Source organism: Rhinichthys klamathensis, unplaced genomic scaffold (assembly GCF_029890125.1).
Source record: "Rhinichthys klamathensis goyatoka isolate OS25496 unplaced genomic scaffold, OSU_Roscu_1.1 h1tg000058l_1, whole genome shotgun sequence".
NCBI classification, from domain to species: Eukaryota; Metazoa; Chordata; class Actinopteri; order Cypriniformes; family Leuciscidae; genus Rhinichthys; species Rhinichthys klamathensis.
Genome location: NW_026606603.1, coordinates 748,611 through 766,744, shown reverse-complemented (window position 1 = coordinate 766,744; position 18,134 = coordinate 748,611). Strand labels below are relative to the sequence as shown.

General features: G+C 38.7%; 2 protein-coding genes across 2 annotated transcripts in view; both read right to left on the bottom strand.

Moving 5' to 3' along the window:
* LOC130083762 (intelectin-like) overlaps positions 1–18,134 on the bottom strand; it is a 247,556-nt gene that overhangs the window by 44,116 nt on the left and 185,306 nt on the right. The window contains exon 2 of the mRNA XM_056248772.1: positions 14,446–14,693. Coding sequence (XP_056104747.1) covers positions 14,446–14,637 — 192 coding nt within the window. The 5' untranslated portion in view covers positions 14,638–14,693. The remainder of the gene's footprint in view (positions 1–14,445; positions 14,694–18,134) is intronic.
* Positions 917–8,961, bottom strand: LOC130083761 (histamine N-methyltransferase-like). Its single transcript, XM_056248771.1, has 6 exons — positions 8,825–8,961; positions 8,663–8,715; positions 8,168–8,275; positions 7,938–8,068; positions 7,729–7,822; positions 917–1,272 (listed from the first exon to the last, which is right to left on the bottom strand). The coding sequence occupies exons 1-6, from the start codon at positions 8,959–8,961 to the stop codon at positions 917–919; spliced, it is 879 nt and encodes a 292-aa protein (XP_056104746.1).

Genomic DNA, 18,134 nt, shown 5'->3' with positions numbered 1-18,134 from the left:
CTTTTCATTTAGACCCTAAAGAATCAAATTAACTTGTATGAACATGGCATTATATGATCCCTTTAAGTCCAACTTTTTACAGACAAAATTATTGGTGACCACGTATATCAGCCACTGAGATAATTGAAAAGATTTCCCAGCGCCGTTTTATCAACATTTTATGTCAAATTATGACAAATTAGGGTGACTATCTTTCTGGGGACAGGCGTGTATTACAATGTTATAAAATAATATGTGCAATCTAATTGTTAAAATTCTTTCTGCTTGATTACTTGGTCAACCACTGAGCACATGCACATAATCATGTGTCACGATTCAAACTTCTTAATACAGTCTACTGTTGTTTTCTTTTAGGATGTGTTCATTATACTCATTCAATTATGCATCACTGGGGAATCTCGTCTCTAAACTAGTGGCAGGTGTTGTTTGATGATTGTTCATTCTTCACATAATCTCTACTAATGCATCTGTGATTTTGGGTGAAGGCAAGAGATCAGAATGAGCCTCATTCCCATGTTTACCCTTGTAAACCGACGACAAATGGTGCATGAACATCAAGCTAATGCTAATGTTACTTTTCAAATCATCTCTGCTGAAATCAGTACAGAAACAGATCATTTCTAAAAGTGTGAAAATGCATATACTTCCAATAGACCAGTGTTCTCAACCACTAATCTCCTCAGCAAACCCAAAGGGGGCCACAAAATTACTTAAAATTATTTAAAATAATTCACAACAACTGAAAAATCAAGATATTTCTTACTTTATTCACCACCTCAGCAACAAAACATGACTTACTTGAAAAGTCATCTTTCAATATTGTTGAGGACAATCAGGGAACTCAAAACGGTTCAGAAGACTGAATATTAACTGCAAAGATCTTGTGGAGGTGAGATATAAAGCTAATGCTTTACATTTACGGCTCAACCACTAATACTCCCGTGTTGTTGTTGAAAAGGATCCTGCCGTCCACCTCTTTACTGCAGTCGGGATGTCTCAGTAAGTCCAGCACTTCTTTCTTCAGCTCTTTCGGAGCATTTTTACTGAACTCTCTCACCTCGGTGAGGAAATCCAGCATCAGTTCTCCCACCGGATCTCCTTCAGTGAAGCTCTCGGTGATGTCCATCTGGGACAGAAGCTCATAGTTACGGTAGGGGATGCCCTCAGAATCGAAGAAGGTCTTCATATCTCCTGTAGTGACACACTGGTTGTTCTCAGTGTTACAGAACTGTTTTTTATAGGTCGTCCATAATTTGCTCCATCCACTCTCACCTATGAAGAGCAGAAGCAAAACTAAGGTCATTTTCCCTTAGAACAGAAAAAAAAAAAAGGAAATCCAGAAACATTTTCACTTGTGGTTTCAGACTTTTGGACCCCACTGTACTGCCCAACAAATGTGAAACCCAGTACATAAACAAACAATGGTTTTTGATTGATATGATTTCAGTTTTTATACTCCATTTTCTCTAAATCTGAGCATAGTTGAGTTAAACCTTTGAGCCAAAGCCAAGTTTTAATCTAAGAGCATCTACTGTATAGGGTTGGGTATCATTTGAATTTAAGCAATTCCAACTCCAATTTCCAGTTTCGATTCCAATATGGTAAAAATAAAGAAGTCTATTTAGATATCAAATTTATTTATTCTGTGTCTTTTTGCAAAACATTCTGTTGCAGCTGAATACCATTAACAAACATCTGCAGCTTAAAGAACAACTTTTCTAATTGTCACAAGCCAAGTTTCCATCCACTTGTCAATCGAATTATCTGAAGTTCGGTAAAAAAAAACTCATGCGAATAAAGCTGGTGAAAGTGTGTTTCCATCCAACGGCTTTAAAGCGAATAAAAACCTGTGCATAATGACGTCACATGCTGTTTTGCGATAAAATTGGTATATCGAATTGATTTGAGACATTTTAAGGTGTTTCCATTCATTTTCTCACTGAATTGCAAAACATTAAAGCAAACATTTGCTAACAAAGTTTTGTTGGCAAAATGGATCGCGCCATAACGTTTCCATCAGCGTTTATTGCATAAGCCGTATATCGATCAAGATAAAATCCGATGAGACCGAACGCATTTCATTTGAGTTGTACAGAAATTACCGTACAGACAGGAGGAGAAGCTCGCAGGCAATCGGGGGGACGTCCCGTCAAGGGAGAAGCCCATAGATAATGAGTCCATAAAAGCAACGGAATACTTACTCCTGCTCACTCACGCCAAAGAACTCTTTGCTCAAGTTCCCCGTCTCTGCAAGATTAACGTTGGCAATTTCACGCACAGCTACTAGAAGATTAACGTCTGTCAGACAGGTTGCTCACATCATCAAGCTTAGTTTGAGTCGGTTTTTAGTCTGCGCGTCAGGAACGGAAGTGCTCAAAAATCGCTAAAAATGGGCTTCAACTGTCTCAACTGAGTTCCAATGAGATGGCTTCTTATACTGTCTATGCACTTATCACATTGCTCAGCTGTAGCCTGTCTGCTGGTCTATTTAAACTGTCTCTTCCCCATCCCTCTTTGCGAGGTCTTGTTTTACTACGGTTGACATTTCTGAGCGCTCATTCCTGTTTTTGCCTGCCTGTTATCGTTTATGAATCACTGCTCCCTTCCTTTTGGATTATCTGCATTGTCTCTCATTCTTGACTGTTCCCCCGGGTGCTCTGACTTACTGCCTCCTTATCGACCTTGATTGTATCCTCTAAGTTACTGTGTTTACTGGTGCTTGACCTTTGCCTGTTTGATCATGATCTTAATAAAAGCCTGCTTATGGATCCCACTTCGAGTGACGCCTCGTTACAGAAGACCTCGCCTTCCCATGATCCAGCGGCTGTGTCCCATTTGACTGCAGCATGGTACAGTACGGCTCGGTTCGGTACGGCTCACTTATGGCGCATTTCCACTGCATGGTACGGTACGGTACGGCTCGCTTTAAATGGTACCAGGTCTGTTGAGGTTCCTAGCGTACCGTACCAATACTAAAATGTGACGTGAAAACACTACAGATCACTGATTGGTCAGACAGACAGAATCGTCACTATCAGCGTCATTGTATTTGCGACACGAGACCCTAAACCCACTAGATTTAAATAGCCAGTAGACAACAGCCACCGCTGTAGCAACTGTTTTAAAACTACTTGCTTGACTTGCTTGAAGAAAAAAGAAAGAAAGAAAACATCCATAAAAAAGAAATGGCTGAATCGTGGTCAGTGGACGAAGTGCAGACGTTCGTCTCGTTGGTTGCCGAGGAGCGGATAAACTATAACGGTCCGACTATAATCCCACCCACTTTGAAGCGGTACTAACTGCAGTGGAAAAGCAAACCGAGCTAAAGCGAGCCGAGCCGTGCCGTGCCGAGCCGAGTCGTACCAAGCAGTGGAAAAGCGAAGCGAGCCGAACCGTGCTGCGCCGCGCCGAACCGTACTGAGCCGTACCGAGCCGTACCAGCAGAGGAAAAGCGCCATTAGTGAAAGCCATCCAAAATATCCACACTTCCCACCGCTCTGCAGACAGCAGAACACTAATGCAACATGGTTTTCCGATTCTACGGATTACCAGAGGACATAGTTTCCGAAAGTGGCTCCCAGTTTACATCACGAGATTGGGTCCGCATTCTTCAAATCACTTGATGTCAATGTTAGCCTAACGTCTGGGTATCGCCCTCAATCCAATGGCCAAGCTGAAAGATTAAACCAAAAACTCATCCGTTTCCTTCGGCCCCATTGTAATCACCATCAGAATGATTGGAGTCGCTACCTGACATGAGCTGAGTAACCCCTTAATTCCATTCAAAAACTCTCTACTGGTTTGACCCCTTTTCAATGCATTTCAACTACCCCATTCCCTTGGTCTGGAGAACCCACGAATGTTCCTGCAGCTAATGACTGGTTACTCCAGAGTGAGGAAACCTGGAATCAAGCTCATATTCACCTCCAACATGCCATTCATCGATAAAGAGAACAGGCTGATCGACATCGTGTCCAGGTCCTGAGTTGAGTCCTGGCCAGTGGGTGTGGTCAGGGGCGGATCTACCGGGGTGGCATAGGGTGGCAAATGCCACCCTAAAAGAAAGCCTTGCCACCCCTGCTGCCACCCCAGTTGGCAGCAACGAATTGAAAGTTATGGCCAATTTGACAATTTACGAACGCGAATCTCCAATGTCCGACTGCAGTGAATTCGCTCCGTGCATAATATGACGACCGTTGACGTTCGTACTTTATTGTGTGGGCAAATATTTCCGGCGAAAACTTCCGGTGATCTGACCGCGAGAGCGGGAGACAGCGAGAGCAAGAGACAACAGCGACCGAGTTCCATTACCAGAGAGATAAGTTTTCAACCCGACCAAATTTTTAAATGCATATCATTTTCAGTGTATTTCACCTGTGCGTTTCTATGCTTTATATTACTGCATTTATTTTGTGCAAGTGAGATGAGTAAAGAACATCTGTTTCATATATCATTATCTGTCTGGTGTTTATAAGCAGTAGCCTACAGTATTTTACTACGTGTAAAATATACACAAACTTAGCTATATTAAGTTGTTTGTGTACAGTTAAAAATATAAATGTAAAATATGTGATAATAATATTGATCGAGCAATTGATGTAAGTAAAAATACATGCGCAGAATTAAGAAAATATTATTTAATATTTATGGAGATAAATTTTAGCCTATCATAAAGCAAACGTGTGAATGTTCACAGGGTATTTTATTTAACAACTCTAATCGTAGTTGTAACTCTATATTTACAGTAGGCATAATTGTCATTGCGTATGTATGCAGCATGAGTCCAATACAATATTCTGTTCGTGAACAGTTGTATTTCATTCATTAATCTGACTAACGTTATGCATCCGTGCATTTAATTGCCATTGGCTCGTGTGATGGTAATATGGATCTTAGTAGTATTTAAATGATATAATTGATTCTATAAATTGATTCTTGTTGGGTGCTCAACAAAATAATATATATAAAAAAGGGAAAAAAGGTCGGCACACCTTGGCTCCAAAAGTTAAACGCACCCCTGCCTTTATACTCACAGAGCTGGACTGGCCATAATATTATAACTATTATTATATAGTAGTGTAATGTAGACAGACACTATATCACAACTAAAAAGAGTTTTGAGTTTTTCTTTGTTCAATTTGCACACTGAATATGGGTTGGAGCTCTTTATTTTGAACTCTCAAAGTGCACCAGATTGATGAATTTAACATTAAAAAGCACAAAATTTTCTTACGGGGGAGCATGCCCCCGAACCCCCCTAGAGGGACAGAGGTGCACTCTGCACTCACCACAGATTTCCCAAAATCCGATGGGAAAAAACGGTATTGCTATCCCAATGCAGCTTAGCTTGTTTTAGGATTCATCACTGTGGAGTATAGTTCAACTTAGTAGTTATTTCATCTGTTAACTCTTACTCAGTGGTTTTTATAGGAGTTGGTATACATATTCAAGGGAGTGCAAAGTTCGGTTGTGTTTATAATTATATGTAGTGGGCCAGTCTGGGCCAAAATGCCTGGGCCGATTTTTTGTCCCAGTCCAGCCCTGTACTCACAGCAAATAATGCCCTTTTGTAGTGTGTATACATACGATTTCTCATCAAACTGTGTTAACTGTGATTAAATTCGGTACGTCTGCCATGTTGCCACTCCTCAAAAATTCCTGCCCCCCTCTTGCCACCCCATAAATATTTTTCTAGATCCGCCCCTGGGTGTGGTTATCCACAAGAGACTTACATCTTCGACTTCCCTGCAAGAAACTCAGTCCAGGTACGTGGGCCCATTTCAAATAATCCAACAAATCACACCTGTTTCTTTCAGTCTTGCCCTACCTAATCACTATCGTATTGCTCCACCTTTCCATGCGTCTCTGCTCAAACCCGCTGCTGGACAATGTATTAAGTAGTCACTCCTGCATCCCTATGGTGTACATTTAGCATACTATGTCGGGAGGTGGACGTGTGGAGACACTGGAGCGTCCTGTTAACAGCAGGTAAGCTAATTGTATTCGCAGGTGGGTCATGGCTGTAGTTAAGGAGCAAACTGGACCATTGACATACAGGGTTGAGCTTCCGGGTGGCACATTATGGTGGCGCCATGCTGATCAGCCAAGGAAAAGTGGACTGAACAGGGCAGAAAAGCTCCCAACAGTCTGCTGATTCTTCTGTCACTCCGATAGACCTACTATCATCTCCAAGAATAAATGTTCAGAGTCATTGTCCTCACCTCCCAGTATCATCTCCATCTGCAACCCTTACAGAAACCAGCACTGTTTCAGCAGACAGTGAGGAGATGCCATGTGAGGAAAAACCCTATCCAACATGCGTACATAAACCACCACAGAGACTGATAGAGACTGTCTTGGTTATGGCATAGGCCATTGCGTGGGTTAAGGACAGTGTATTGGTGTACTTGTGTTGTAGTTCATAAAGCAATTCCTGGTGGCAAACAGAGACTAAACTCCCTAACAGGGGCGGCCTTACCTATGTTTCACCCGTTTCAATTGAAACGGGTCCCGCCCTCCAAGGGGGCCCCAACAGACCAGCAAAATCCCTTTCATTTTCTCCGTAGGATATTGATTTTCAGCCATAATGTCTAAACCATTCAAGGTAGATTGACCACGAGCTACGAGGTTGTGAAATGAAAGTTTCTGCTCCTTTAAAAGCCACAAGCTACGAAATCAACCTTGTTATTTGCAAAACCCTGACGTCTGATTGGTAGAAATCGCGGTTACCATGGCGACGTTTACCACTCCCGCGAACGGCTTAAGCGATCTGAATAATATTGGTAGTTTATGTATTTATACCTTTGCCTTTTTTGCCGTTAGGTTAAAATGTTATTTTGAGCAACAAAAAAAAATTAAGAGGAAATGAAACTGAAAAACGAAAGATATCGGACAACAAAAGAAAAGCTTTATTCAGTCTACCAAAAGTGAAGTTACCCTGTGTGAAAGGGCGAGGCTTATTCCATGATATAATTGTATATAGTTTTAATCAAATAAATTTATTATTAGGATTATTTCTATGTTGAGCTGCCTGTTCATGAAGCTGAAAGTGCATGTAAAATAATATACCATTGATGCAAAACAACAGGAATCCTTGCTTTTTCTGCTCTATTATGTTTATGTTTTATGTAGGGCCCCATATTAGTTATTGAAACGGGCCCCCAGATGCTTAAGGCCGCCGCTGCTCCCTAAAATATATATATATATATATATATATATATATATATATATATATATATGTTTTTTATATATATACCATATATATATAAAAAACATACATTCATGGATGAATTGAACAATAAATAGAGGATGGTGAGTGGATCTCAAAACAAAACGTAAAATTTACTTAAACAAAAAGAATGTAATGGAAATCCAGAGAACTCAAAATTGTTATGTATAAAAAAAACGGTATAAAAAAAAGTTTTATTTTTGTAACTGTATAGAAATCTTGTATGATGTCATCAGTTGTCACTTTAACATAGCTGTCTTTTTGCATTTTCACTGTGAGCTGTGTTACGGGGCTATGAGGATGCAAATCTACTCAAATGCTTGGCAACAGTCTCTGCTTCATCTGGTTTTTCTATACCTTTGTGCTGGGCCAGGGTTATACGACGAGAGTTTCAGTGTTCAGTGTATTACTAAATAATGTAAACTTGACTGCTTCAGTTCCGCTTTAAGTATCCTATTCTAGATTTTGAATTAATTTTCGATTCCCAACCCTAACTGTACCTGACGCCAGAATGATCATGAGTTTCCCATCTTTGTTTAGCAGACTCCGAAAAAATGAGACAGTGGCCGCTGGATCTTTGACATAGTACAGCATCTGTTAAACAGACTGATATTAATATTTTACAAACATAACAAAACATGTTTGATACACAGACCTCAATAATATAACTTTAATCAAAGTTGATAAAAATGAATGAAAAAGTCAAAACCTGTATAATGTGAATGAAATCCATCTTTTTCCCAGGGGTTTTCTCTTGCCAGTGTTTTTCAAACTCAGATGCTGTCATCTCGTTCCATGTAAAGTTAATGTGATCAAGATCTGGAGTGGTTGATACCCGAACTAAAATAAAGAATAAAATATAGAAAAACAGCACAAATAGCCATTTATTGTGCTATAAACGTGAAAAGCTTACATGAGCATCAATAAAATTATTGGTACCTTTATATTTGTGCAGCATGTCATTGTTTGGTTCCACCACTTCATTGTCGACTTTAACATGTGGATGTTTCAGGTGTAGCTGAGCGAGCAACTCTAGATCAATCTCACCTGGAAATGAGATGAGAATTCACACTGTTATTCAAATCTGATATATGAAATGATATAAACAGAAATGTAATATTTCAGTTGTAACACTTAACAATAAAGTTCAGTTAAAATTAGTTAACTACATTAGTTATAGTAGCGTGGACTATAATGAACTGCACTTATACAGCATTTATTACTCATTGTTAATTTCAACATTTACTAATACATTTTACTAATGTTAACAACATTTTAATATGCACTGTGAACTAACAAGAACAGCTGTATTTTTATTAAGTAACATTAACAAAGATTAAAAAATACTATAACAAATATATTGCTCATGGTTAGTTAATATGTAATGAACCTTATTGTAAAGTGTTAACATTTCAGTTATTATAAACAGTGTACCTGCTCCACTCCCAACTCCTAAAACATTGAGAATGGGTCTTCCCCCTCCAATGCTGCAGAGAGCGAGAGAGAATATGATAAGGTAACATTATTATATCTTGTCTTTGGTTAATCTGCCAGATTAATAAAATATGACATTTATCATCAAGAAGGATAAAACACCTTGCTAGTATGTGTGGTTGTGTATTATGAATGAAGTCCTGCATGCACTGGTGCTCAGATGAGCGCTCGCGATAGAGCTCGAATGATTTGAGGTATCTTGGATAATCTTCCACAAGGGATCTGAATGGAGATGCCATGGCTTTCATTGGCTGAAACATACAAACTGGAGTTTTATAATGAGACAATGAGTTCTGAATAGCCCCAAAAATGAAACGCGGAAGAACATATTTTGAGAAATTCTATCAATGAAGGTCATGGGTGCAATCCCAAGGGAAAGCAAAAACTGATCAAATGTGTACCTCTTCACTTTAGATAAAAGTGTCTGCCAAATGCATAAATATAACATTTTTTGTTTGCTTTTTGGAAGTCAATGGTCACCATTTTAAAATTTCTCTTAATTTTGTGCAGAACGTAGAGGTTTAGAATGACATCAGTCATTTTATATTTGATCTTTTAGGCGAACCCTTTAAGATGGTGCATACCTCACGGCAATTCGTACAAATTTTACGAGGTGGCTAATTCGTACGAATTCATACAACCACACTTGTACAAATTCATAAATTGTTTGCTAAATCGTATATATTTTACTTTGCCAAATTCGTATGACCTACCCCTGACCCCGCCCCTAAACCCACCCATCACGTGGACACTTTTTTAGCCACCTTTTAATCACTCGTACGAATTTGTCGTGAGATAGCATTGGTAGGACCATAGACAGTATAAGAAATGGACAGAGCCATCTCATTGGAACTCAGTTGAGACAGTTGAAGCCCATTTTTAGCGATTTTTGAGCACTTCCGTTCCTGACGCGCAGACTCAAACCAACTCAAACTAAGCTTGATGACGTGAGCAACCTGTCTGACAGACGTAGATCTTCTAGTAGCTGTGCCAAGAGGAATCTGAATCATTCCCTTCCGAAACTTGCAGAGCCGGAGATCGTGAGTATTAGCTGTCCATGAGCTCGCAGCAGGAGCAACTTTACAACTCTCTATGGGCTTCTCTCTTGACTTTATGCCTCCACGTCCCCCCGATTGCGCGCGAGTTTCTACTTCTGTCTATACGGTAATTTTCCCTAGTGTGCGCCAGAGAGTCGCGCGTTATGACGCAATCGTTAGCCTATTTTTACAAAAACGGCTTCTACGGGGCCATAACGTAAGATACGAAGTAATGGAGCCTTTTATACATTGTCGTGTTTCTTTAGAAATAAATAATGGACAAATGGAGTCTTTAAACGCCTCAGATGTAAAGTTATTCGCTGTCAAAGTGACGCCAAAATGAATGGGAGTCAATGGAAATGCTAACGCAAGTGAAGTTCTGCTACAAGATGGCGGCACCCGGCCGGCTTCAACTTCCGGTCGATGGATTACCCCCTTGGGTAGGACTTGTTACTTTCCTGAATGAACATTTAACCAATCAGTGATCTGATGAACAACCTAATATCGGAATAGAACAACAGATTGGATTTTAGGTTGGTTGGTCACAGAAGGTGGTCTAAATGTGACAAGTAACTGATGTGTGATGTTCCTAAAACAGTTTAAGCAACTTTTAGCATGTTTCACACACGTGCGCTCAGTGTTGTAGTAGGCTACTCGAGACCATATTTTAATGGTCTTGTCATGGACTCGTGTACATTTTAACTCGGTATTGACTCGTACTCAAACATATTAGGACTCTGTATTATTCCCGCGTCCACTAGAGTCCAATTCAACATATTTTTCATGATTATTACTGTATGTTAATATTTCTTCAAATTGATGTTTGATTGACATGTCCAATGATTGGTGATTGTCTTGTGCGAAACTGCGCATGACTTGAGACTATAACGTTAGCTCAAAGGCAGCAGGACTCAGGTCAGGACAGGATGTCATGAGCCTCTAGCTCAACTATTAATTGAAAATGTCTGCTAAATCATCCATTATTCAGTTTGCATATAAGAGCCACAAAGAATCCATATGCAGCAAGACTTTAAAAAGGAAAAACTCTGCGACATGAACATTCTGTGGTAGTTCAATTACCGAAGCAAGAGAACAACAAAGAAAGATTAAGATAAAGTAAGATTAAGAACTCATAATTTCTGTATATGCATGAAATTTCAGCATTTTGGCAGCTAATGCTTAGTTAGTTCGGTGTAGAAGTCTGCAAGGGACTACTTTTTTCGTCCCGCGCTTCCGCCATGTGCTCTCCCACACCAGTGACCCGCTCGCTCTCGCTACTGTTTTACGCGGTGTCCACCTGCCATCCGCCTGTAGTGATCCTGCTTTCCTTTCCAGAAAGCCACATGCTACATTTGTCTCAACTATGTTATTTTAATATTTACTGTTTACAACGTAGGACAAAAGTGTCTCAGAGAAAACCAAATCTCGTTTAATTATATAATAAAATGAATACAGATACGATGATGACTCTTGTGCACCCCCTCCATAACTAAATGTTAATCAGATTGAGTTCTAATGTTGTGGTACAATGATGTTATGTGGACAAGAGCACTTAATACTGACAAGTCATAATTGTAATAAAATTACCTGAACAGCATTACTTGAGACATTTTCCCAATGTTGAAAAAGTATTTGTTTTTAAGGCCATTGAAATAAGTTAAATTTAACATCAATAATTGTAGGAGCTTTCCACTAAGCCGCTGTATTGGTAATAGGAGTGAGCAAGGTTTAGAAGAGTACAAACAAGCAAACTGATGTAAAATGCAAACACTGTCTTTCTTAACTGTGCTTGAATGAATAAACATTTCTTCCGGTGGTGTCAATCTTTCAAGTTCACAAAATACAAATCTCAAGTCCATACCTTGTAGATACAGCAATATAATCCAGTTTGCGCGCTACTCAACAACAGTGTGCTTCCCCCGTCCCAAATACACCCCTGTTGTCTCATTAACCAGGTGGCCTTAATAAACCATGCCAGAGCGCCACCAATGGACAATTATATCATTACACACACAAAAGGCAGTTGAGGAAACCCATTGACTTCCATAGTAGGGGAAAAATACAATGGAAGTCAATGGGGTCCATCACCTGTTTGATTCCAAACATTCTTCAAAATATCTTATTTTGTGTTCAGCAGAAGAAAGAAACTAATTCAGGTTAGGAACTTAAGAGCAAGTAAATTATGACAACATTTTTGGGTGAACTGTCCCTTTAAATGAAGAGACGTGTGCTTTATCTGTGTGATCTCTCTTAATTTATTATCAGGTAGGGCTGTTTTCGCCAAATAACCAAATTCAGATCAATTATTTCCCCGTCTTTTATTAAGACTGCAAGTATAGCTATGCATATCTGAGGTACATCATAATGTGTGGATCTGATTGAAGATCCACTGTAGAAGCTTGTGTTCATCTCTGCTACTGTTCCAAAGTTTTGGTGCTAAATATGAAAAGGATCTACCGCCAGCAGTCGATTTTGATATTCTAGGTATTATCAACTGGCCGGAATTTTGAGATCGCAATAAACGTGAAGGACTATAATGCGTTAAGAGCTCGCTCAAGTACTGCGGAGCTAAACCATTTAGTGCTTTGTAAGTAATCAACAATATTTTAAAATTAATACGATGTTTAATAGGCAGCCAATGCAGTGTTGACAGAACCGGGCTAATATGGTCATACTTCCTGGTTCTGGTAAGAACTCTAGCAGCTGTGCTTTGGACCAGCTGTAGTTTGTTTATTAAGTGTGCAGGGCAACCACCCAGTAGAGCATTACAATAATCTAGCCTTGAGGTCATGAACGCATTAACTAATTGTTCTGCATTTGTCAATGAGAGCAGATGTAATTTAGATATATGTTTAAGATGGAAAAATGTTGTTTTACAGATAATAGACACGTGACTTTCAAATTAAAGATTGGTATCAAAGAGCACACCCAGGTTCCTAACCGACGACGAAGACTTAACAGAGCAGCCATCAAGTGTTAGACAGTATTCTAGGTTATGAAGTGCGCACGTTTTTTGTCTAATAATTAGAATGTTTTTTTTCAGAATAATTACTAGTCATCCAATTTGTTTATATCAGCTATGCATTCCGTTAATTTGACTCAGAATGAACATGGATGCAGAGAAACGACATGGCTAGTTTGAAAAAGAATTGCCTAATCTGTATGGTTTGAGAGGCGCACACGGTAATTTACCTTTATATATATTTCATTCATGTTTTATATTACTTTACGTGCTATTTATGATGTTCATTGATTTGTCGTATTTCTGTTGTCATTCACTTGCATTTCATCGGACATTGGCACGACAGACTTGTAAAGGACTGAAATGCATATTTTGAATATATGTTTTTATTTCTTGTTTTCACAGTGTCTACTGAAGAGAGAGAGATACAAAAATAAACAAAAGACATCTGTATGAAGCGTGGCCTTTATTTCGTCAGACCAGTGCAGATATAGGGCTATTATATCTTAGAAAGAAGGAAAGGTTGCTGGCGATTTTAGCTTCAGCGATAAAAGAGAAGCACGGCTGCTTCGGTGATCTCTTTAGAAGCGCTCCATCCCGCATTAGTGCCATAGCCGTCCCAGTCGAATCCCGGAAAGTCCCCGCACTGCCTCGGGGCCGCCTCAGGAAAGTGTCCACCTCCACCAATACAGAACTGCAACAATATGAGGACATTACTAACAAGACATGCCTATGCACTTCTTAAAATTACATTGTTGATTTATTTTCATTGTAAATGTATTAATTTTACAAATGCTGTCCATAGTGATATATAAATAATCCAGAATATGAAGTTTACTCACATGTTCAGTGTTGCAGCCGGTTGGTTTGACACCTGAACAAAGAGCCATGGCGGCCTTTTCATGATTAAAGACTCTGAATGAGATGAATCCAGGCAGAAAGTTTGCTGGGAAAATGCACAGAATATACAGTATCACTGATGATAATCTGTCATATGTCCATTAACACGAGACATGGCTTTCATTCATTAAAGTGATTGGATCTCAACAATGAAGATGCCTTGTACACCATCACTTAATACACAGATTTCCAGACACTGTCAACCGATGAAGCCACTTTCATTAAAAATATTGACTCAAGGGATATTACCAGGATGTTGTTGTAAATAAGAATTTGTTTTTAATGGACTTGCCTGCTTAAAGGATAAAAAAAAGATTTTAAAAAAAGCCATACTTCTTGCATTGGGACCATAGAGATTTTTGTTGTAATCCGCATTTCCTTTATCATACACTATTGGAATAACAGGTCCATTATCAGTGATGCATGCCCCTATTCCAAACTTCACCGGGAATTTCTGGGAGGAAAAAAAACACTAATTGTAATTTCACAATTGTTGCATTTCTGTGAATGTTTCAAACTCAAAAATTGTGTTTTATGACCTTGAATAAATTATAAAGGTTTCCCCCGTAGAGAGATAAGAAGTGATTATCGGTGTGATGTCGCAGGATGGAGGAAGCGTTCCAGGATTCCACCTCCATATTATTAGGAACGTGCCACACGGACACATCTTGTGCTGGGATGTCAAAGTAACCAGGATTCTGTCACAGAAGGGAAAAATACTATCGTTTCAGATTCTACAAAAACATCCATTGATCATTATCCTCGTGTCACTCTGTTCCTTCTATTTAACTATTGCTGTAAAACCATGAATGTAATAAAAATACCTTATAATCATCACTTGTAGAGGCATCTACAGTTCCAAATATGACTGTGTTTGCCCATGTCCCTTCACCATCCGGCCGTTTTGGTTCACTGCCCTGCTGACTAGACCAGCGATCACCAACAGTGCACTTTCCGTACATGTTGTTCTCATGAACACTGGCGACCAGCGTCCAGCCTCCGCCCGCAGTGGTCATATCACAGAAGGTCTGGTACAGGACGCCTCTGGAGGAGTTCAGATAGTACAGGCCATCTAACAACAAAACAAAAGCATCATGAGTCACTTCACTGCAGTTGTTGCTTAAGATCAAATTTTAATATAAAATGAGCGTACATCATAAACATGATACTTTGTCTTAAGTTCTTTGCAGCTTCGAGCGGCATGTGCATTCTCAAGATCTGATGCTTCTTGTTGATCCACTGCAATGTAAGACAAAGATTTAGTGGAATATATTGTAATAAAAAAAATTGATTTAACATTTTAAGATAAGTTCATGTCAATCAAAATGACTTCTTACTTACAAGTTATTATTAGACTGAAAAGGATCCCGAAAAACTTTTTCGTAAGAAACATTGTAAGTCTGCAAACAAAGGGAGAAAAGTTTCATAATTACACTCAGCACCGCAAAGCTGAAATTCTTATGTTAGTAGTTAGGCCCTATATGTTTCTGTGAAAGACTGTTTAATAAAAGCATTAGGCTATTATATTTTGTTGTCCTCATACAGAATGTGAAACTGAGAAGGAAGAACAAGCAAACTGGAGCCAGATGAAACAACGCCAAAAAAACGTTAGGTCGTGCCCTGATCTCCCCTGTAATTAATTAGGCTACTTGAAACATTTTCCAAATATTGAATGCATTTGTTTTCAAGCCCATTAAAATAAATTTAATTTAACATCACTAATTGTAGGAGCTTTCAACTAAGCCGCTGGCTTTGGTAATATGAGTGAGCAAGTTTTAGAAGAACGTGCATAGCTAAACAAGCAAACTGATGTAAAATGCAAACACTGTCTTTCTTAACTGTGCTTGAATGAATAAACATTTCTTCCGGTGGTGTCAGTCTTTCAAGTTCACAAAATACAAATCTCAAGTCCATACCTTGTAGATACAGCAATATAATCCAGTTTGCGCGCTACTCAACAACGGTGTGCTTCCCCCGTCCCAAATACACCCCTGTTGTCTCATTAACCAGGTGCCCTTAATAAACCATGCCAGAGCGCCACCAATGGACAATTATAACATTACACACACAAAAGGCAGTTGAGGAAACCCATTGACTTCCATAGTAGGGAAAATTACAATGGAAGTAAATGGGGTCCATCACCTGTTTGATTCCAAACATTCTTCAAAATATCTTCTTTTGTGTTCAGCAGAAGAAAGAAACTAATTCAGGTTAGGAACTTAAGAGCGAGTAAATTATGACAACATTTTTGGGTGACCTGTCCCTTTAAATGAAGAGACGTGTGCTTTATCTGTGTGATCTCTCTTAATTTATTATCAGGTAGGGCTGTTTTGGCCAAATAACCAAATTCAGATCAATTATTTTCCCCATCTTTTATTAAAAATATGCATATCTGAGGTGCATCATAATGTGTGGATCTGATTGAAGATCCGCTGTAGAAGCTTTTGTTTATCTCTACATCAAACCTGCAATCTCAACTAATTAATATTGTGTATTTGTAGCATACTTCTTAAAACGCTTGAAATATCAGTTAGCATAAATACCAGCATAAATAAGTAAATATTAACAATTACATTTTTGTGTTGTAAAAGTGGTAATCTACATTATCATGAATTAAATCCGAGTCTGATTTTTAATCCATGTTTGTTTTTGTTTTGTTTTTATTGGAATTTTAAAATTCCTTTCTTTGGGCATTTACTTTTATATTCAAACATATTCAAACAGCAGATTAATTATGTGGCATCTTACAGCATCTGAAACTGTACACACTATAAATTAATTATTTAACATTTATGATATATTACTCTGGCAGAGTGAAGTTGATGAGAAAACAGTCAAAGCTGTGGGGGAAAAGTGGGACAAATATATTTATTTTCATAAAACAATAAATATAATAAATGAAGGACTGAATCTCTCTTCATACAATATCTTATCTAATCCACAGACAGCATGAACACATTATATTGACACATTTATTAATGTATTTTACACATAACTGGAAAACACTAAAATCATACAGTCTGCTTGACTTTCAACAAGAGTCATTTGATCCACAATCCACAATTCGTTCACACTTACTACGGATAGAAAATCAGATATGCATAAAAATCAGATTTGGATTGTTTGGACACGTGTTTGGAACAATGTTTTAAGACACTCAGGAATCCTTGAGAAGAGATTCAGCATTTTCTCCACAATCGTTCACAGTGACGGACACACAATCACTGCAATTGTTTTTCCACTTTTTTTTTGTAGACTCTGGATCTGTACAGAAAACAACAGAAAACTGTCCTTAGGAACAAAGTGAAATATGGAAAAAGAGCTGAAAGATTCCCAGAGAAGTGAAGAGCTTCATGGAGACAGCAGGAGTTTCTTCTTCTTCTTCTTCTTCTTCTTCTTCTTCTTCTTCTTCTTCATCCGCTGGCGTCTTACTCTTCTGAAAGTCAACATAAACCAAATGAAAAGGTGCTAAAGTCGAAGCTTCAGTTTTGATACAGTTTTATATTAATTTATACAGTTTAAAAACAGTTTTTGACATTATTTTAAAGTCCCCCTGTGGTGAAAATCAGGTTTGTAAAGTTTATATGTCTATGTGGTGTTTAAAAAAAAAATGTTTTTAGACAAACCATGTGTAAATTCATAAGTCGACAGCATTGCTGAGTATTTTCTCCTTAAAACTGCAGTGAACCAAAGACAGTCTCAAAAACACGAAATCGCTGGTGTTTCTGACCTATCTCACGACCTCACTCGTACAAATTTGTACGATTGTCTAAACCCACGTGACCCACGGTGTAGGGGCGGGGTCAGGGGTAGGTCATTCGTACGAATTCATACGAATTAGCCACCTCGTAAAATTCGTACGAATTGCCGTGAAATCGGGTTGTTCTGACGCATCATCATTCTGACATTAATATTTTTGAATTAGCCTACACTTAGATGAAAAATGTATAAGTCCTAAAATTAAGATTTCATTTTTAAGAGTTTCCACATTAGAATCAGCTTTTTGGCAAAAAGTGAATACAGACTCATAAATGCTCATATTCATAAATAAAATAATAAATGTAATACTTGCCCTCCTGAGTTTCCAGAAGTAAACACCCCCCGAGACGACAATAACTAGAGGCATTAAAGCATAAAGCCAGTGTAGTTGAGAGGAGCGGGGAGGGTCTGGGCTGGAGGAGGAGTGTGGAGGAGATATACTGGAGGAAACTGGAGCTTCTGGAAGAGACAACAGCAACAGAAAATGTTGGACGGTTATAAACTGCAAATCAAATGACTCTTATCCTGACCATCATAAACCTGATTCTGCACATTACAGGCAAACAGTAATATACTCACTGTTGACCACAAGTGTAGCGGTCACCTCACACACTTTCGCTCCAGTGTAGACTTCTGCTTTATAGAGTTCTGATCTGGAGATGCTGATATTCTGAATGATTACAGACAAACGATCTTTTCCAACTATCAGTGTAACTCCAGGTGAGGGAGGATCATCATAGACCCAAGGCTTCTG

Coding starts and splice junctions, on each gene's coding strand:
- LOC130083761 (XM_056248771.1), bottom strand. CDS start 8,961: ATGGCATCTCCATTCAGATCCCTTGTGGAAGATTATCCAAGATACCTC. Junction 7,823..7,937: donor ATTTCATTCACATTATACAG/GTTTTGACTTTT, acceptor TCTGTTTAACAG/ATGCTGTACTATGTCAAAGA. Junction 1,273..7,728: donor CATGATCATTCTGGCGTCAG/GTACAGTTAGGG, acceptor TGCTCTTCATAG/GTGAGAGTGGATGGAGCAAA.